The sequence below is a fragment of the Acomys russatus genome, chromosome 19, assembly GCF_903995435.1.
Source record: "Acomys russatus chromosome 19, mAcoRus1.1, whole genome shotgun sequence".
NCBI classification, from domain to species: Eukaryota; Metazoa; Chordata; class Mammalia; order Rodentia; family Muridae; genus Acomys; species Acomys russatus.
This window is the reverse complement of record NC_067155.1, coordinates 58,518,799-58,540,634: the sequence shown is the minus strand read 5'-3', so window position 1 is coordinate 58,540,634 and position 21,836 is coordinate 58,518,799. Positions and strand designations below refer to the sequence as shown.

Here is a 21,836-nt window from a genome sequence, read left to right as displayed (position 1 = left end):
TGCACACCCATGAACACACATGCACTGTATGTACACACACATACAGGCAGAGAAGGCAGGGCCCTTTGTCTTGTCTTGGCCACTGTTCTATTGCTATAAAGAGACCCCATGACCAAGGCAACCATTACAAGAGGAAGCATTTCATTGGGAGCTTGCTTATAGCTTTAGAGGCCATGGAGGAAGGACTGTGGCATGCGGGTAGGCACCAGAGTGGTAGCTGCCAGCTACATTCTGATCCATAGGCAGAGGAGGAATAAGGTGGGCTGGGGCTGACACGGGCTTTTGAAACCTCAAAGCGGCCCTCCAGAGGTGCACTTCCAACAAGACCACACCCCCTAATCCTTCTAATGCTTTCAAAGAGTTCTACTTTCTGGTGGCCGCCTATTCAAGTGCACAAGGAGCCATTCTTAGCCAAACCATCACAGACACGAATGGACCTGGCTGGATCTTGCCAGTGCCTATCTGGCAGAAAGTACCAGGCATTCTTAAAGAATCTACAAAGACTTCTTTGCAGATTGTCACCCCAGGATTAGCCCTCAGGTTCAGTGTGAGGCCTATTAATGTCGCGTGGGAATCATGGTGACATATCCGCTCAGCTGTTCATGGCTTCTGATGACTGTGGTGGAGCACCACATCCTCACCACTGCCAGTCATTTTCCCAAGTGACCTTATTCTTTTACCTTGCAGCCTCTGTAAGGGACGGACACTCTACTCTGTGGTGAGGGACGCCAAGATTGTCCTAGATGTCAACAAGACCAGGCAGATCGCACAAGAAATTGTGAAGGTACCATGACTTCTGGGCTGCCTACCTGGACTTAGAAAGACTCACACGCAACCCACCCCCTCCCCACCCGGCAGTCCCTTCCAGGATCCTTAAGACCCAGGGTCTGGGTTTAGACCACCAATCTGGACCTCAAAGACATTAGATTTAGTCTGAATAATACCAGGTGGCATGTACAGAGAATTGGTGAAGAGGTAGCCCTTAGGAATATTGTCCCAAACTTGTTTTCTGGCTGGCATTTCAGGGACATGATACCTGGGTACAGGGAAGGGCCAGTGGGTACAGGCGAGCCACTCAGTTCTCTTGTGTGGTGGAGCCGTTAATTCTGGCCCACTCTGATAGAAGCATTAAGAGAGACAAGATTTCTTTTTGGCTCATGGCTTCAGATTGCTGTCATGAGAAAGGTGGGACATAGCATCGCAGTTCATGATAATAGGATACAGGAAAGAGATGTTCCACGTCACAGTAGACCAGGAGGCAGAAAATGAGACAGGAAATGGACAGGGATAACATTCTCCGGAAGGTCCAGTAGGCTCCACCTCCCAGGAACCTTCTAAACCAGTGCCACCGGTTAGATGCCAAGCCTTTAAAAGAAAAAATGCACCTGGGGATACATTTCAGATTCAAACCATCACCATTAGGAACTGTTATGCCAGAGTCCTAGAAGTCCCCCAAGTACCCAGTCATTTTGTCTCTATGGCCAAAGGACCATTGAGTTGTTGGGTGTTGCTTTAGATGAGAGCAGATAAGACATCCTGAGTCTCCCTACAGGGGCCTTACCAGTGGGCTGCACTCGCTAGGCTTCCAGCTTCCATCAAATGTGTTAGGAATGAGGTGTAAGAGAACCCATGTGGTAAAGTGCTCACTAAGGCAAAAATAAGTGAAAACTCTCTGAATTTTCGCCCTTGAGCCAGATCACCAATAGATGTCCCTCATGTCCCTGATGTGGGGCTCTGGAAGGTCCCCTGAGTATCTCAGGTCATTCTTCAGGGCTGTGGGCTGAGCCATAGAGGGAGCCAGGCCCCATTTCAGAGGGAAATGAGGGGACATGGCTGATGGGACTCCTTTCTCTGGCATCTTCATTGTTTATGGTGTCCCCACTTCCTCCCCACCCCACCCCAGGACAGTTTCCTTCTTTTCTCCAGGAAGCAGAGTGTTTCCATGGCTTTGTATAGGGGTCTGGGGGTGGTGGTGGACTGTGACTCACATTTGCTGCATGAGTGGACCCTACAGTCTGTCACCATTGAGGGCCCAAGGGAAGGTGCTGATAAAGCACTGGGTTTGCCTCTAATGAGTCCCTGTCTCCTCATCTCTTACAGGGCATGGGTTACCTCCATGCCAAGGGCATCCTTCACAAAGATCTCAAGTCGAAGAACGTCTTCTACGACAATGGCAAAGTGGTCATCACAGACTTTGGGCTCTTCAGCATTTCCGGGGTGCTGCAGGCTGGCAGGTAAGAGGTGATACGGTATGTTGGGGGGGGCAGGGGTGCGAGGCGGGCAGAACGTTCTTGATAAGTGAGCATTAGAGGTTTGGAGCTCATCCCAAATGTCTTGAGTGGCAGGTTAGGGGTTGAGTTTATGGGTGTCGAGGGTCGTGACTAGGCTGTTGTGCCAGCGGGGGTCACCAAAGTCATTCTCTCGTTTCCGTGAGCTTTGTTCACTTGTTGTGAAAGTGTCACCTTTGAAAGTGTGGCACAAGGTCCAACACATCCATAAATCTCATGAGCTCAACTTTCCTCCTTGGCTAAGGGTCTTTCCTAGCTGATGGGGTCAACCAAGCCCCTAAGCTCCAAGCTATCTTGGGAGTTAATCTTAGCCCAGCAACCAAAGACAGCTAAAAGCAGCTGGTTTTAGGTCAGACCACCTGGGCCTGATGGGGTTCCAGCAATTCTTAACCACAACCGTGGTCAAGACAGGCAGTGTCCCTGAACTTGGGTTGCCTTGTATGTTTGAAAATGCCTCCCTCGTAGCGTTCATGAGGATACAGGACAAGCATCCAGCCCAGGACCAGAGTGGCATCAGATGCAGGGCAAATAGCTGCACTGCTGCGTCGTAATTAGTACTCATTTGCATATACCTCCTCAGGATCACCCAGGGGATGATTAACCATCTTTAAGTAATTAACTCTCAGAGGCCACTCACCCTGGAGCCAGCCACATTGAGTCAGCCATGTGAGAAAACAGCTTGATCTCAAATAAACAGTCTGTAACTCAGAAGGCCTGCCCTCTCGGATTTTAATTTGGAGTGTGTGCTGTGTACATACGCACGCTCGCACACATCTACGAAGCCCTGCACCGTAGAACGAATGGTCTCTCTCCGCAGGGAGATAGCACTGTGATTTCTCTCACTGTGTTTAAGTTTCTGCCATTCTGGAGAGTCACTGGTTTCTCTGAGGGACATTCTCCTTTCTTCCCAAAGGACATTATCCCTGCTGTGAGCTACCAATGAGTCTGAGGCAGAGTGCTTGAATTGAACAAAACGTGACTTAATCTGTTTCTGGGTGGTGTGGTGACGTGTCACATGCAGCCTTGGTTTCTGTCTTCAGGTGTCACACCCTCCCCCATCCAAGTAGGATAGTCCCAGTTTCTAGAACTATTTATGGCACTAAGATAAGTAGAGGTAATCAAATAAATAAATCATTAGACACGGAGAGAGTGAGCCTATGAAGGGGCAAGCAGCTCAAGACTGGTAGGGATCCTTCCTTGCTCTGTCCCCAAAGCAGTACTAGGGTCCCCTGGCTTGCCAGGACCCTGGAGTCAGAGCAGAATTACGGACATGACTGGTGACATCACTATGAACCCAAGTATTTACATGGGACTAATGGAGGCTGAGTAAGTGGTGGTCAAAAGCTTAGATCTCTCTCTCCTGGTGCCCTGTTCCTCGCTGTGAACAAAGTACGTGACACTAACAGCTTAAGGGAGGAACGTTTTCACGGTTCACGGGCTCTTGGATTCAGCGTGGATACTTAGTGCTATGCACTTGTACAGCCATCATGAGGCAGGGGCCCATGTGGAAAAGGAACTTCTTCACTTCACGGCTGACAGGAAGTGGAGAATGAGAGACAGGAAGTAGCCAGGGAGAAGAGACTCTCAGAGACTAGTAGCAACATTCTGTGACTTCTTTCCTCCAGCCATGTTCTGCCTAGCAGAACTGCCCAAAATAGTACTTCCAAGTAGGGGGACCAAGCCTCCAACACTGAGCCTTCGGGGATCACTTCACAACTAAGATATAACATCTGTCTACGTCTGCCAGCTCTCCTCACTGTGGAAGGTGGGCCCAGGAGTCTATGGCTATATACCTCACTCTGTTGTGTTGCCGAGACCACACTCCAGAGATGAGGAAGAAGTGTGTGTGTGTGTGTGTGTGTGTGTGTGTGTGTGTGTGTGTGTGTTAGTCACTCTTTCCTTTCATTCTTCCTGGAGACCCAGTGTGGACCAACCAGGATGGAAATTGGCCAAGTCCAAGACAAGGTGACTTCCTGCCTTGTTGTCCAGACAATGACCACCCACCATCTCTCTTGAATCCTGCCTGTCAGCACATGCCCACCTAGTGTCAGGAGAGGTAGAGGAGTCTCTGGGACAATGACAAATAGGAGCAAGCAGGTGGAGACAGGAGACACCACTGAACATGGAACATTTGGGGCCCTGCTCAGCAGGTCGGGGGTGGATGCTGGCGGTTGAGACAAGGGAGGAGTCGGAGCTATGGGTAGAAAACAAATCCCTTCACAGGAGTGAGCCCCAAGTTCCCAAGTCTGTGTCTCCATTCAGCTAACACGCACATGGCCACTGAGAGGTTTGTGGGGTACTCATCAACTGGGCTTACTATAGCAAGTGGGGTGGGGTGTGGATGCAGGTCACAGATAATAGTCTCCCACTTCTGGGGTTTCAACATAAAAGCCTGGCTGTTTCCGGAGAGTTTTGTTCCAAGTTTATAGATGGCTACTTTCTCACTATGTCCTTGTATGATCTCTCAGATAGATAGGCGAGGGCTTGCAGAGGAGAAGGAAGGCACATGGAAAAAGACAAAACTCTCATGTCTGGCCCGTGTTTCTGTGCTGGCTAGTTTTGTGTCAACTTGACACAAACTAGCATCATCAAAGAGGAGGTAGCTTCAGTTGAGAAGATGTCTCCATAAGATCAGGCTGTGGACAAACCTGTAGGGTATTATTTAATTAGTGATGGATGGGGGAAGGGCCCACTCCACTGTGAATGGGGCCATCCCTGGGCTGGTAGTCCTGGGTTCTACAAGAAAGCAGGCTGAGCAAGCCATGGGGAGCAAGCCAGTGAGCAGCATCCCTCCATGCCTCTGCATCAGCTCCTGCCCCCAAGGTCCTGCCTTCTTTGATTTCCTGTCCTGATGAACAGTGATGTAGAAATGTAAGCCAAACAAGCTCTTTCCTCCCAGGTTGTTTTTGGTCATGGTGTCTCATCACAGCAATAGTAATCTCTCTCCCTCTTCCTCTCCCTCTCCCTCCCCCTCCCTCTCTCCTTGAGGTCACCATTCCCTTTAATTTTGAGTCAGGCAGTTTTTTTTTTTTAGATCTCCTTGAGCACTGGTCTTGCCTTCCACAGGACACACTTCCTGCTGTTCCTTTTCTCCTCAAACTGTCCACTTTGTATTTTCTGTTATCCAGTTCGCTCCTTTTCATTAGAGATCTGCTAGGTCTCTCTCAACACCATCAACCCCAAAAGCTCTTCAATTTAGCCTCAGGCCAATTTTTAGGACAAGGACTAAAAGTAGCCACATTGTTTCACAGCCACAGTCTGTCACAATATCGGTCTCTAGGCCCCTCACTAATATTCTCCCCCCTTTGAAACATCTTCAGCTGACCCTCACAGTTCAAATTGCCCTCAGCACTGTCTTCGATGCTCCTACCAGAATGGCTCATTAGGCCGGCTCAAAGCGTCCAACCACTTTTCTAGTCCAAAATCCCAAACTCCCTCACATTCCTCCCACAAAACAGCATGGCCGGGCCTGTCTTAGCAATACCACAGTCCCTGGTACCAACTTCTGTTACACTGCTGTGAAGAGACACCACAACCAAGGCAACTTGTATGAAAGAAAGCATTTAATTTGGGAGCTTGCTTACAGTTTCAGAGGGTCAGCCCGTTATCATGGCAGGGGACGTGGCATTAGAGAAATAACTGAGAGTTCTATATCCCAACCTGTAGGCAGGGAGTGAGACATTGATCCTGGTGTGGGCTTTTGAAACCTCAAAGCTCCAGCCCCCCCCCCCCCAACCAATGACACCCTTCCTCCACCAAGGCCACACCTCCTAATCCTTCTAATCTTTTCAAATAGTGCCACTCATTCCCTGGTGACTAAGAATTCAAATAGATGAGCCTCTGAGGACTATTCTTATCCAAACTACTACAGTTGCTAAGTATGACAATCCTATCGCTTAGGACCCTGGATTTAGGCCTTGTTTAATCTTAATTATCTCTCATATGTGTGTGTGTGTGTGTATATACACATATACACATGTGTATATATATATACATATATACACATACATGTATCTGGCATGCACTATTACGTGTGTGTGCATGCATGTATGCATGCAGGTATGATGGCTAGGCAGGTAAAGGCCAAGCCTGACAACCTGAGTTCAATCCCTGGAATCTACACAGCAGGAGGAGAGAACCAACTCCCACCCGTTGTCCTCTGGCCTCCACACGCACTCCAACTCTCCCTTCCTACAAATAAATCAATAAATGTAATTTCTAAACTTTAAAAATAAATACATAAGACAGAACAATAAATTACCGGTGTATATTCATTGTGCCAAATGACGGGTTTCATTATGACATTTACACATCTTTGCATCGTGTACTTTGCTCACATTCATCCTCCTGTGGCCCTCTCTTGTGTGCCCCGCCCCCTTTCTGGCTCTTCCCCTTTGTTTAGCAGTCCCTTCTTCTGCTTTTTATGTTATGTACATTAAATCTTGAGCCCACAGGCCGTACCTTCAGTGACAGTCACGATCAAGAGCCCAGACTTCAGCGTGAGAATCTGGGGGGACAATCTGAGTCCATACCATCGAAGCATAGATGACAGGGATTTGATGCTCACTGAGTGTGCGCCGGGCTCCATGAGCCTGTGGAATGGGTGGGGCAGTGGCAACAGGACTTGGTGTGTATCAGTGCTTTGAACCTACAGTCCCAGCATGTGATGGGCTGTCTGGGGTCTGGTTCCCTAGGGCTGCCGGTTCCCAGAAGACCCCACAGAGCTGCAGAGAGGAATCTACTCTCAGGAGTGACCCCACAGATGTGGCATGTCTCAGTCACTTATCTTTTTTGTTTGTTTGTTTGTTTGTTTGTTTTTGGCACCCTAGGCCAAGTGGCTTAGCCAAGTTGAGCCCTTAGGGTGTGAGCTTACAAGCATGGCTCGTCAGACAGGAAATGTGGCACACAGTAGGCACTCAGCGGAGGGAGACCAGCCTGGACTAGGAGCAAAGAGGTAGCCATACAGATCCCCACAAACAGCTGCTCTGTCACCCTCAAGAGAAAGTGTCATTTAAGATGCCAGCCCTGCCGTGCCAGCCAAACACAGCCTGTTATTAATCATAATAATAACCATAATGAAGATGATTTGGCCTTGTCATTGGTGGGCCAGTTGCCATGGCGATGGGGCACCCTGGGGTGTATGCACCAGGCCTGGCTCCTAACTCTCTCCCAAGCATGTGCCTATGCCAGCCCCAAGGTTGATGACATTTGTGTGTCTGCCACACCCTCTCCTGTCCCTGTAGTTGGCGGCACGTGGCACCAGCCACTGTAGTCCTGGCCATGCCTGGGGGAGGTTGGCTAACTCACTCTAAGTTCCCTCTTCGGCCTCAGACATTCCTGCTTTGGACTCTAGTCTCACCTCCATTCCTGAGTCCTCCAGATAAATGGATATAGGTGTGGGGGGTGGGGGCGGAGTGTGTAATGATTTCTACCCAGGATGTCCACGGCCCCGGCAGCTGACACATAGGCCTAAACTAGACACTCTCATGTTGCCGTAGCTATCTGAAGTATAAATGAATGTGTCCACTTGACACGTGGAAAAATAGAGAACAGAGTCTGCCTGAGGCCTCACGGCTAATAAGCAACAAACGAGGCCCTAAGTCCTTACCGTCAGCAGGTATTCTTGATTCTGGAAGGACGATGTCCTTCAACTCTGCCAAGCCCAGGCTTTGCTAGAGGGTCTGAGCCTTCCATACTAGCAGAGGACATGTACCAGCATGCTCTGTGTTCATAACAGAGGAGAAAACTTTGTCACCGGAATCCGCACCGTGTTCTTTTCTGATGTTAATTAAACGAGTAACTTTCAGTGGGGACTATTTTTATGCTCATGGACCTGGAGACATCCCTCATTGCTACAACTAGGGTGTATGTGCGGGGGCTGAGGAGGGAGGGTGCCACCAGAAACTACTGGGTAGAGGCCAGGGCTGTCCTGAAACATGGCACAAGGCACTAAATAGCCCTGCCTGCCAGAAGAACAGCCACATTAGTGTGGCAACAAGGCTGAGAAGGCCCAAGTTGGATTAGCTTTCATGGTGGCCATCGGACTGGGTCTGGCTGTGGGTGTAGGAATTCAGGCAAGGGGGGAATAGCCTCTGTGCTGGGTGGAGAGGCACCCCAAGGAGAGCCCCAGTACACACAGCAGCAGCAGGCTGGAGCACAGCCTCCTCCCCCAGCTCAGCATCCTTCCCTCAGCTCCTGCTTAGGGATCGCTCAATACCTGGGTTTATCCAGGCAGATATTGTGTTCCCTCTGAGAAGAACAGCAAGTCTAGACTGTTCCTGGCCTCTCTCACCCAACTAACAAATGCATTAGTGATTCCAGAACCCTGAACCCCCAAACTCCCGCCACCACCTTAAGAGTTCTTTCCTCTATTCCCAGGGTTTCTGAGAGTGTAGGATGTGAGCAGGTTTTAAGGAGGGACAGGACAAATGCTTTCTATCTTCATTTTAATGTGTATTGGAAAAAATACTAGTTTCTATTTATGGCTTTGCTAAAGTCACTTATTAAAACATATTTAAGTTTTTTTTCTTTAAAAAAATAATGGTTTTAGTAAATTATTATCTAGATCTGGGCTGCTAGCCAGACAGATGTAACTGTGCAGATTGGACTTCACTTAAAGTGGACTGAGGGGCTGCAGGAGGCTCTGGGTAGAGGCGCTTCCTGCCAACCTCGGAGACCTGCGCTTGATCCCAGGGACTGCCATGCTAGAAAGGAGAATACTGAATTCTGCAGGTGGTCTTCTGACTACTGCATGAGCACTGTGTGTGTGTGTTACTAAAATAAATAAAATAAAAAATTTAAAGTGGAATTATATTAAAAGCTCGGTCCTTGAGGTTGGTGAGATGGGCCAGCAAGTAAACACACTTATCACCAAGCACAAAGACTTGAGTTCAATCCCCAGGACCCACACGGTAGAAGGAAATTCAGTTTCAGTAGTTTGTTTTCTGACATCCATGCATGTGTCAAGAGCACACATATTCCATGCATCTGTCTGTCTGTCTTTCTATCTTTCTATCTATCTATCTATCTATCTATCTATCTATCTATCTATCTATCTTATCCAGGGAAATTGGTAGCTGCCACATTTGAGGGAACAGACAGGAAAACACCACTCCTGAGGAGGTTCAGGGTAAAGTCATGATGAGGCCCGTCGCTGGGCATCCTGGAGGGAGCAGCTCACCTGGAAGAGCTGAGGAATGCAGCCAGCCCCAGGTCCCCATGGAAACCGTCATGGAGATTGTGGTCCTTCCTGCTCTCAGTCTTTTTTTTTTTTTTCTCATGCAATAATCAACTTTATTCGGGGTAAGACCGTACAACTTATACTCTGAGGAATCAGAAGTAAAGTGTACAAACACAGGGGTAAGCCACACGTGGCAGACCACCTGCATGTGGCAGAAACATGATTTTCCACACAGGCATATAAACAAAATAACAATATTCAGTTGTAATGAACAATCTGAAGCAAACTCACTCCTATCCACTACACCTGGAAGGAGCATGAAAGCATAACCCAAGAATTCTCTGTTTTTGAAGAAACTCAGTTCATAAGACTCTTGATCTCTTTGACTTTTTTTTTTTTTCACAAAAACTCTGCTTCAACAACTTTGTTGTCAATCAGAGTAGGTTTTCTTTTTCTTTTTCTTTTTCTTTTTCTTTTTTTTTTTTCTCTCAGTCTTAATCCATCCTGTATCTTACTCGTGTCCCTGGGCTAACAGCCCCTTCTCTGGAAGTCTTTAGTCATTGAAAGCTTTATGCAAAGGCCACTTGGTATTTTTTCCCAATGGAAGGCTCTGGCCTGCTGAAGACTTGCAAGGCATTAGGGCAACCTGGCCTCCCGTCTCCTCTAGGTATTTCTCTCAGGGACGGGGACAGATGTACATGGGTAGAGCCACTGCGTCTACCCACAGAGGTTCACTGCACTGTTGTTTATAATGAGGGGGAAAACAGTGTTGCCTCAAAAGAGGTTCATGTTGCCTTCCTATTCACTGGTGTCGGTTGGTTTCTAGAACTCTCCTCTGGGCACCTCCCTAGGCCTTTGACCTTGCTTTCCCTTCTAATTAAGGTGTCCTTTTTGTCCACATGGGCTGGGTCCTCTGCTGCATAGTGCTTAGCTCAGGTCTGTCCCTGGTTGGGACACATGCTCCATTGTGAATTTTTTTTTGTGCAGTGTTGTACATTAAACGATACAACTGGCCTCTACCCTTTAGTTTCTGGTAGCAACACACACACACACACACACACACACACACACCCTATCTATAGCAATGAAGACTCTCTCCAGGCCCATGAGCAGGAAAAGTAACCCCCGTTGAAAGTGACTCATTTCATGCATAATACACAAAGTGCTACTATGCAGCCTTTTTCTTATTTAATTCGTCCCTTGGCTCTTTTTCCCACCAACTTCAAGGGCTCATACCTTGTTGGTTTTGTTCACAATTGGGGGGCTGGTGTCAGGAATCTACTAGAATGGGCTATTTGGGGGACTTGGGGTTTTAGTCTCTGAAATTTTACATAGTTCTCTTAGAGCAGTTGTCAGCTTGTGGGTCACGTCCTCCTTTGGGGGTTGAATGACCCCTCTTACAGGGGTCACCTAAGACCATGGGAAAACACAGATATTGACATTACAATCCATAGCAGGAGCAAAATTACCGTTATGACGTAGCAAAGGAAATAATTTCATTGGTTGGGGTCACCACAACATGAGGAACTTTATATGAAAGGGTCGCAGCGTTAGGAAAGTTGAGAAGCACGGCTCTAGAGGTGACCTTAGACTACAGAGTGCAGCCTGTAGGGACGACAAGAATGGACAGTGTTCAGCGAAGATGAACCAGAGGGCCCAGAGGCTGTGGACCTGAGGGTGGCTTCAGCAGGTCTCTGCATCTCTGTCACTGTGCCAACCCTGGGTCTCAGGCTCACTGGAGGGTCAGGAAATGGGCATGGAGGAAGGTAGGAAACTAGTGGAGGAGTTGCTGGGAGCTGGGAGCTGTGCTACAAAACAAGGCTCACCCAGGCTCTGCCTCTTCCAGGCGAGAAGACAAGCTACGCATCCAGAGCGGCTGGCTGTGCCACCTGGCCCCAGAGATCATTCGCCAGCTGTCCCCTGACACAGAAGAGGACAAGCTCCCATTTTCCAAGCACTCGGATGTCTTTGCTCTTGGGTAAGTGGCCTTTGACCTGTATACCCTTGGCCTTTGACCTGCACAGTGTAGGTAGGGCCACTGCCTAGTGAGTCAGGGCACATGTTGGTAGAGGCAAGGTGATAGGATTTCTGAGTGAGCCTGAGGGACCTGAGGGGGACACAATGGAAAGAATGACTGTAACATGCTTATCTGCCTAGTTTCTAATGATTATGGGGCCATGACAAGTTATGCTACTCATTCATTCATTCATTCATTCATTCATTCTTTCATCCATTTGTTTATCATGTATCAATTTTTGTTACATTGTTACAATGTTATTGTGTATCAATTTGCCAATGAGCCACTACCAACATGGCCGCTAATGCTCACTCAACTGTGGAAGGCAGGCCACTCTGCTATGCGGAGGAGGTTCACCATAGCATGCCCCCAACATGCCAACAAAGAGCTTTCTTGTAATTATGGCCTAAATCTGAGGACTTACACAGCTTTGCTCCCACTATATTTGTTTAAGTTTTTTTTTTTTTTTGAACAATGTATTTACATGCAACAGGCTACTCCGACACGTGTGTACTTTGCCTAATGAAAGAACAGGGAAATCCACACAACTTTCTCTGAGTTCAGAAGTGTTCACAAGTTTCTTGAACAGGAAAGCAACTCTAGTTAATCGGGTGTGCTGTCCCCTTCCAGCGTGTATTCCTTGTAGGCAAGCCACTAAATGCAGATGACCCTCGAGGACAAAAAAAGCTATCACTGCCTTTTTCCATTAGGATGGAGTTCTGGAACTTATTTGACTTTGAGCTGCTGGGGATTGGGTGCAGGTCCTTGCCCACGCTAGGGCAAGTGCTGTCCTCCCCAGCTTCCGCCTTGCCTCTCACCTCGCCACCCACTCTACTCTGCCCTGTAGAGTTCCAGGAAACAGTGAGATGCTGCACTGGGGATGAAGGCTGGACTCTGGGGATGAAAGAGGGTCCTATCCCGACCTGGGAGGTAGGGAAGGCCTCCAACAGGAAGTAACTCCTAAGCCAGAGTCAGAGATTGGATGCAAAGAGACAGGCGTTACAGAGTGAAGGTAAATCGGCCTCAGTGGAGGAATATGTAGTCGTGGGGAAGGTGCGGATGGATGAAGCGTCAGGTGGGGAGTGAGGCTGAGGTGACACACAAAGGAAGAAAACAGCGTCAGCCCTTCATGGACTTAGTGGTGGGGTGAAGGAATCTCATCTTCTAGGCACTAGGGAGCCATTATGGCTTGTAAAGCAGGCAAGACGCACGACTGCCACAGGAGTCCCATCTCAGTCACATCACCCCGGCTGCTCTGCAGATGACTCAGTGGAGACCGGCTTGATGAAGGCCGGGTGACCAATACAAGAGAAGGTATTGGTCATTCCATGAAGCAGAAGCTCTGGGTGTGGGCTCAAAGTAAAGAGGCCTTTTCCAGGGTGTAAGTGATGGGTTCCCAGGTGGCCGTGACTGGGTAGTCGAGAGGAGTGGTGTTTGCCAAGGCATTTGCCCTGGAAGTGAGGCGTGCTTGGGTTATCCAGAGAAGGTGGGTGCGGCCGCAGTGAATTTGAACAACTTTGGAGATGATTAGCAGAGCCAGATGAACTGTGGGCTGATCTCCACATCTGGAGCTGGGGGAGGAGGTATTTGTGACTGTTGGGAGCATCCGCAGCCCAAGGGGGAAAGTGTGAAGCCCTCGGGAAGCAGAGAAAGATGAGAAGGTTCCAAGACGCAGGCGCAGGATCCGAGACAGAGCACTGAGAAGGTCCAGCCAGGGAGTGCGCTTGTGGCCAGCTGGGGCGTGAAAACCAGGTTTTTAGGCTAGCCTGAGACACATAATAAAACTCTGTCTTAATTAGTAATAATAAAAAACAATGTGCCTAGGGAGGTGGTTCAGTCAGTGCTGGCCACACATTCATGAAGACCTGAGTTTCTAACCTTAGGGACTATATAAAAAAGACTCGGTGGATGCATGCTGGGGAGGCAGACACAGGTGGGTCCCTAGAGCTCAGTGGCTAGGCAGCCTGGCTGAATTGGTGAGTTCAAGCCGAGTGAGAGACCCTGCGTCCAACTGAAATTGAAATTGAAGCAAGATCTATCTCTGGTCTCCACACATTTGTACACACTTATGCATGTGTATTTATATTCACAAGTATATTTATAAACAAACACACACATACACACAAGCACATAACACACATACACACACCACCACCACCACCACCATCACCAAGAGGTGAGAAAGTGCAACTAGGAAATAGCTGCGCAGCATCCCTTAAATAGCCACACTGGTCCTTTGCCTTACTCATGGATGGATTTGAAGAGTGGGGAGACAGTGCTGGGAAGGCTGACCAGGGAAGCTGCGAGCCTGTAGATCTGCGCAATTAGACCTGCTATCCCTAAAGCGCATTAGAGAGGCAGTCAGTCTCCTGTAGAAAAGCGCCCCACTGTGCCCTCACTGTCAGCCCCCTGCTGTGAGTTTTAAGCTGATCCTCAGTCCTCAGAGCTCATCATTTGAGCCCCTTGAGAAGCCATCACTTGCTCTAACTAGTTAATGCCCAAATCTTTATCTAGTTAGATATCATTATCTGGAACCAAATTGCAGTAATTAAGTAGGTATATTTTTACTGTGAATTTAGCGGAAGGAAAAAAATGTAATTAACAAAATGTACTAGAGCAATTGGTTTCCCACTAGAGTTTTTTTTTTTATCTATAACATTTTTTTTTAACTTCTCAAAGTGAATTTTCCTCTTAAAAGTTGGGTTAGGAAGGAAGTTTTAATGAGCCTTTTATTGGTGACACTGTTGGATTGCAAGGGACCTTGTGCTCTCGGACTCCAGCCAATTAGGAGCGTCCCGTTGCCAGGGAACCACATGTTCAGGAATGATTTAGAGCGGAGAGAAGCTGGTAGAAGTGTACCGAATGCTGTGTTGAGCTTCTCATGTGTGTGGCAGCATACCGTCTTCACAAACACTTTCCCCAGTGGGGGCCATGTTGTCCTGGATTGATCATTGTGAAAAGTGAGACCAGATGGCTGTGACCTGCTGCTGGGGCAACTGGTGGCAGTGCTGAGAGTCAGGCCACGACCACCTTGATTCTGTGGCCAGGGCTTTGAACCCAGCAGCCCGTAGACCTGGGAGTGAGTCACTCTCAGAACCTTGCTTTTTCTCCATCCACTGACGGTTAAGCTTACTGATGCTTATGCAGGAACTAGGGAGATGGTCAGTCCTAGGTGTGTACCATGCGAGTGTGAGCACCTGAGTCCAATGCCTAGAATCCCCATAACAACCTGGCCATTGTAGTGCAAGCCTGTGATCCCAGCACTGGGCAGCATGGACACATGGATCCCTGAAGCTTCCTCGTCATTCTAAATGAACCCATGAGCTCCAGGCCAGTGAGAGACCCTATCTAAAAAACAAACAAACAAATAAGGTGGAAGTTGGGTGTGGTGGTGCATGCCTTTAATTCCAACACACAAGAGGTAGAAGCAGGCAGATTTCTGTGCACTCAAAGCCGGTTCTAGTCTGCATTGTAAGCTCGAGACTCTCCAGGGCTACATAGAGAGACCTTGTCTCAGGCAAGCAAGGTGGGCACCTAAGGGATAAGCACCTGAGGTTGACCTCTGGCATCCACATGCATGTGCACATAGGGACATAAGCACAGGCACATGTACATATGTGCCCACATGAACACAAGAAAGGGAAAGACAGAAAAATACTCAATGAGCTGAGGTCATTGTTTGGGCTCTGGGTGGAAGGACTAGGGGCATGGACCTTGACTGTGGTCAACCAGTCAAAGAGATAAGGCTCACCCCCTGGTCAGTCCCCTCCTGTCTACAGGAGTCAGCTAACCTAGGGCGGGGCTGGTCCGCCAGCGCCAGCCAAGTCGCCAAGCGTCAGAACAAACAGACACAGGGAGCATTAGGCATGAGGCTCAGCGTGGAGGCCCTGGATCCTGTCCCAGCAATTCAAGACCAGGCCAAGCCCACATTCCTCCAAAGACTGTGTCAAGCTGACCTTTCTGCTCCCACACTGAAGCCATGATTGAAGGGGTAACCTCAGTACACACAAGGCACTGGGCCCCATCCCCAGCACTAAAGAAAATAAAATACTGAAGGGATTATTTTCTTTTCTTTTCTTTCTTTCTTTCTTTTTTTTTTTTTTTTTTTTTTTTTTTTTTTGATTATTTTCATTTATTATTTATTTATTTTTATCTTTAAAGAATTCTGAGCATATAATATCATTACACCACTTCCTTCCCTTTCCTCCCTTTAAATTCTCCCATATACCTCACTTTCCTCTCTTTCAAACTTATGACCTCTCTTCCCGTCAATTGTTATTATATGCACATATGTGTATGTATGTGTATATGCAAGCATATCCTGAAATATAACCTGCTCAGTCTGTGTAATGTTACTTGTATGTATGCTTTCAGGGCCCACCATTTGGTATTGGATAACCAGTTGGTGTGGTCTTGCATGGAGGAGACTATTTTCGGTTCTCAGCATTCCTTAGTTCTTTGTGTAGGGCTGAGGCCTGGGGCTTTTGTCTCTCCACTTTAACATGCCCGTTGATGCCCTCCTGTTCAGCTCATGTTTGGGGCCTAGAGAGATGATTCTGAGTACTCTGGGCCATCGAGGGCTACGCGGTTCCAAGCACTTGTTAGCACCCAGGCAGCTCAAACTGTAACTCCAGAAGCTCTGGCGCCCTCTTCTGGCTTCCACAGGCACGCACAGTCAGGTGCATATACCCACACATACACTTAATTAAAAATAAAATACAATAAAAAAGAAAAAAGAAAGTTGCCTGTGAAGAATTCATACCATCCGTGATCAGTCATGAGAATGTCAGAATGCTTTGTGGTTCTTGAAGAAAAGCCCAGAGGCCTCCTTAGGGAGAGCAAACATCAACCCTAGGATGACTGAGCTATTTTCTGGAGGTGAGAGACCTGCTTCTGAGGGAGTGGAGATCCTTGGCCACTGTAGCTCAGTGACACGCCAGCTTCCCCAAGTTCATCCATCGCCATGCTCACAGGGGGTGCCTCGCGATGGCATCTATGAGCCATCCTGCCATCACCCCATCCATGGGCAAGCGTCCTTTCTCCTTTTATTGTACTGTTCTGACTTACGGGACATGTGACATGGCAAATACACATGGAGCAACCCTAGCACTATGTCTGGATGCTTGGTGTCCCACATAGACATCTTTCCACGGGGGCATGACCTGTACCACATCATCTTACTGGCCTAGACTTAGGCCAGTCTGCATTGCATCACAGTCTTTTTTTATGTTTCTTTCTGCCATTCTACACTATAATTCATCCCTTACAGTGCACAAGTGTGAGAGTAAAAGCTCCCCATCCCACTCCTCCTCAAGAGCGTGTTGTTAGGGTTCATAACCCTCTCCTGGCCATGCATATATAGTGATTCTTAAAGACCCAATATATAGTGTTCATCCAGTTTTTCCACACTTAGGGTGATCTATTGAGACTATTCCGTGGCAGCAAAATGTCTTGCAAATATTCTTGAGGTAAAATGTTGCTGCTTCATTTCAAGGCGTTACCCTAATACATACATCTTCTGGCTGCTACTGAGAGGCTATGCTGTGTCTACCTTTTCCAGGGTCATATATAAGGCCACAGAGAATAACCTCATGAATAAATTATTCAAATATACTTGTTTCATATATAGACTTTAAATACAGAATTGTGAGTATAAGGCCAGAGATGGCCACCATATTGTGTTAAAATAGATAGAATTGTATCCATGCTGGCATTAACAACAAAAAAGGTATTCTGGGACAAGAAGCCTAATGTATGATTTCAACAGAGTTTTAAACAAAATGCCAACCCCATGGGAAGAACTGCAGGGGTGAGTGGCTAGCCAGGACGCTGCCTCTGTTTGTGCAGTGGGTTTAGAGGGGGTTCCGGGGTCACAAAAGACACAGCACAGCAGTGCCTTACTAACCATGTCCACTGTCTAACAGCACCATATGGTATGAGCTCCACGCCAGGGAGTGGCCGTTCAAGACCCAACCAGCAGAGGCAATAATTTGGCAGATGGGCACAGGCATGAAACCCAACCTCAGCCAGATTGGCATGGGAAAAGAAATCTCGGTAAGTCTCATGAGGGGCCCGGGTCTAGGGGATGAGGAGAGAAGTAGACATAGTCGTGGGATTTCTTGGTCCTGTGTGTGAAGGTTATAGAGGCTTTCCCAGAGAGTGACTAAGAAAATGACCTGCTTGGAGCTTAAAGGGCAAATTCTCACACTATGCCTACAATTCCAGGTGCCTGCCACGAGGGGGCAGTAACACTTGGTCACCCCTTGGCTATGAATTGCTGCTTCAGATAAAACCAATGAATAATCTACCTGGTCTGTTACTTTTTTAAATACTATTCATTAAAATATCACAAACAGTATTAGCACCCATTTTTACTTGCATCTCAGAATAGTATTCAGCCATCATCTAACTCAGAGTATGCTAGGCAGAAACCAAGAAGCTTGGTTGTAAATGAGTAATCTTCCTCTTAAACACAATGGGGAGAATTCTCTCTTTAGATCAGAAGACAGATAAGTCAGGGAAACAGTAATTACCCAAGGTGTTCTTCAGGACCGCCTGCCTACAGAGTCTTCTTCCTGGGCGAGGAGATGGTGGGAAGTAGTTTTGATCCTCTGTGTCTTCGAGGAACACCTACTAATCTAGTGGAATGTAGCTACCAACTTCACGATTTCCTTCTACCCTTTGCTTTCAAGAAAAACGCCAAGAAACTCCCTGGAGCTACTATTGGTCTTAATATGTCTCAGTCCTTCTAGTATGGACCCTCCCTGGCTTAGTGGAGGGACACATCCAGTAAACAAGAGTAGGGGAAAGAGGGAGAGCTAGGGAAAGCCATGGATGGGTGGGTATATAGATGGTAGATGAAGCTAAATAAGTGAAATTAGAATAAAGGAATCGCTATGAAGATGGATGGGTGACTGGGTGGATGGAGTGTTGTTTGGATGCGTAGGTGGGTGGTGAGTGGATAGAGAGAAGTGTGAATGAGTGAATGGGAAGATGGATGATGAACGAGGAAGAGTGGGTTCATATGGATGGATGGGTGATGGGTAAATCAATGGTGGATGCTAGGTGAAGGATGAATGAATGCGTTGATATGGATGGATGTGTAGATGGTGGGAAGATGGATGAATGGATGGTGGTATTATGAGGGGGTGGATATATGGTAGGTGTTGAGCGGATCGGTGGGGTGGATTAGGATAGTTGGGTAGGTAGATGAGTGGGTAGTGAGCAGATAATGAATAGCAGTGGATGGCTGGCTGTGTATATGAGTAGGTAGATGGATGCACAGATAGATGCCGGATGACGGATGATGGATGAATGAATGAGTTGGCAGATGCATGGGTAGATAGTAGGTAGGTTGATGGACGGTTGGGTGGGATGGCTGTGTATATATTAATAGATAGGTAGATGATGGCTAGTGAGTGGATGCATGGATGGGTAGGTGAATGGATGGATGGATGGATGGATGGATGGATGGATGGATGGATGGATGGATAGGTGGATGGATGGGTGGGTGGATGGATGGGTGGATGGATGGATGGATGGATGGATGGATGGATAGGTGGATGGATGGGTGGGTGGATGGATGGGTGGATGGATGGGTGGATGGATGGATGGATGGGTGGGTGAATGGATGGATGGGTGGATGGATGGATGGATAGGTGGATGGATGGATGGATGGGTGGATGGGTGGATGGGTGGATGGATGGATGGGTGGATGGATGGATGGATGGGTGAATGGATGGATGGGTGGATGGATGGGTGGGTGGATGGGTGGATGGATGGGTGGATGGATGGATGGGTGGGTGGATGGGTGGAGGATGGGTGGATGGATGGATGGGTGGGTGGATGGATGGATGGATGGGTGGGGGGATAGATGGATGGATGGATGGGTGGGTGGATGGATGGATGGCTGGGTGGGGGGCTAGATGGATGGATGGATGGATGGGTGGATGGATGGATGGATGGAGGGGGGGGTGCTGGATGGTGGCTGGCTGGCTGGATGGCTGGATGGATGGCTGGATGGGTGGGGATGGATGGCTGGGTGGGTGGATCTGGATGGATGCTGGTGGGTGGCTGGATGGATGGGTGGGTGGATGGATGGATGGATGGGTGGGGGGATTGGTGGGTGGATGGATGGGTGGCTGGCTGGCTGGCTGTGCTGGCTGGGTGGTGGGTGGATGGATGGCTGGGTGGGGGGCTCGATGGATGGCTGGATGGGTGGGTGGATGGCTGGATGGGTGGGTGGATGGATGGCTGGTGGGTGGGGTAGCTGGATGGGTGGGGCTGGCTGGCTGGCTGGCTGGATGGCTGGGTGGGTGGCTGGATGGCTGGGGGTGGGGGCTAGCTGGCTGGGTGGCTGGCTGGGTGGGGGGCTCGCTGGCTGGGTGGCTGTGGGTGGATGGATGGATGGATGGGTGGGTGGATAGATGGATGGATGGATGGATGGATGGTGGGGATGGCTGTGTATCGAGTGAGTAGATGGATGGTGGCTGGTGATCAAATAGGTGGGTGGGATGGCTATGTTTATGAGTAGATAGACTGATAGTAACTCCTGGGTAGATCAATGGCTGGATGGCTAGATGGTGGGCAAATGCTTGAGTGGGTGGGCGGAAGGGTGGATGGTGGACCCTTCTGGTGGGCCAGATGGGTGGACTAATGACTAGACTCAGAGCATTGCCCAGGTGCTGAGAGGACGCAGTAAAGCCACCACTCAGGCCCATGGCTCTCTGGTTTCTTGTAGGACATACTGCTCTTCTGCTGGGCCTATGAGCAGGAAGAGCGGCCCACCTTCACCAAGCTCATGGACATGCTAGAGAAACTGCCAAAGCGAAACCGCCGCCTGTCGCACCCCGGGCATTTCTGGAAGTCTGCAGAGTGAGTGTTTCCCTTAGCATCTCCCCCACTGCCTTACCCTTTGACCTTTGTCTCCTTTTTTGCTCCCTTCCTCCAATCATTCTCTCAGCTGGCCCCACCCCAGGTACCCTTTGACCCTTACCCTTTGACCTTTGTCTCCTTTTTTGCTCCCTTCCTCCAATCGTTCTCTCAGCTGGCCCCACCCCAGGTACCCTTTGACCCTTACCCTTTGACCTTTGTCTCCTTTTTTGCTCCCTTCCTCCAATCATTCTCTCAGCTGGCCCCACCCCAGGTACCCAGCACCCGGCCACCACTCTTCTCTACCAGTATCTGTTCAGGGGAGCCTGTTCCAACCCTGGGGCCCCACAGAGTCTGCCTACAGCTGCCTTAGTGACCTCTCTGGCTTTAGCTCTTCCAGATGAACAGGAAAAGACCAGGCCCTATCTGTCATGCGACTGGAGTCTCCTCGGTGAAGCCTAACTGCCATGGCCCCTCCCACATGGGCCAGCACCTGCCCCCATCACAGCAGATCACAGGTCCCAACATCCTCCATTGCACAAGTCTAGAGACAGGAAGGGCTCTCAGCTTTTCTACTCCTGCGTCCTTTTTTTTTAATATATATTCCCAAATCCCTCCTTGACCTTGCCTTAGCTGTAGATCCAGTGTAGATCCAAGACCAGGAGAGCACATTTCACCCTCCCCAGGCCTGCCTCCAGGACATAGCTCTCTTGGAGGTGAAACACAGGCTGCTTAGGGGACCCCCTTTCCTATTGTCCTCCTGGCTACTCCCAAGTAAGCTCACACAGATTCCAAGTATACACACGCACGTGAACACAAACATAATACGCCACACAAACCTACAGACACAGATGCACTCAGTTGTACACACACCTCCACACACAGGAACAGTCCATGGAAATACACTCTAATCCTTGCGCATATTGACAAATCCAGGTACAAACACAGCCGCATAATGATAGTACAAGGCACGTGCCACAGAGGCATACCCACACCTAACTGCCCTAGCTGCTTGCCAGGGATGTCTGCACAGATAGGTAGATACAGTTACGCAGTGGGCCCCCATGAAGACCCACAAGGTCCCAGGAGCTGGGTAAAGAGATAGCCTTGCCTCTGATCTCATCCCAGGGGCTCACTCTTTCCCTGGACAATTAGAAAGGACCCAGTCCACTGTCAGAGGGACACAGGCTGAGATTCCCTCTCTGCCATTAATAGGCTTGGGCATATCCGTTCCCTTCTCTGAACTACAACTTCATGCTCTGAGCATTGACAGCAGTGAAACCCATAGCAGGGGTACTGTGAATGTCCAGCAAGGTCATAAGCTTGGCATTGGGCACAGTGAGCCTCAGATAACCAATGTTCAGTCTCCCCTGGCAGCCGCTGTGTGCCAGGAGGAAGTAAGAGCCTTGGGCTGGCAGCCTGGTGGCACTTTGACTAATGGTGCAAAAAACAGGCAGGAGGCAGCTCAGACAGGCTCCAC

General features: G+C 48.8%; 1 protein-coding gene across 1 annotated transcript in view; it reads left to right on the top strand.

Annotated features, from left to right (window-relative positions):
- Positions 1-20,363, top strand: part of Ksr2 (kinase suppressor of ras 2) — a 333,604-nt gene extending 313,241 nt beyond the window's left edge. The window contains exons 15-19 of the mRNA XM_051161630.1: positions 688-784; positions 2,101-2,234; positions 11,315-11,446; positions 17,410-17,539; positions 20,226-20,363. Of these exons, the coding sequence (XP_051017587.1) occupies positions 688-784; positions 2,101-2,234; positions 11,315-11,446; positions 17,410-17,539; positions 20,226-20,363 (631 nt within the window). The remainder of the gene's footprint in view (positions 1-687; positions 785-2,100; positions 2,235-11,314; positions 11,447-17,409; positions 17,540-20,225) is intronic.
- Positions 20,364-21,836: the final 1,473 nt, after the last annotated feature.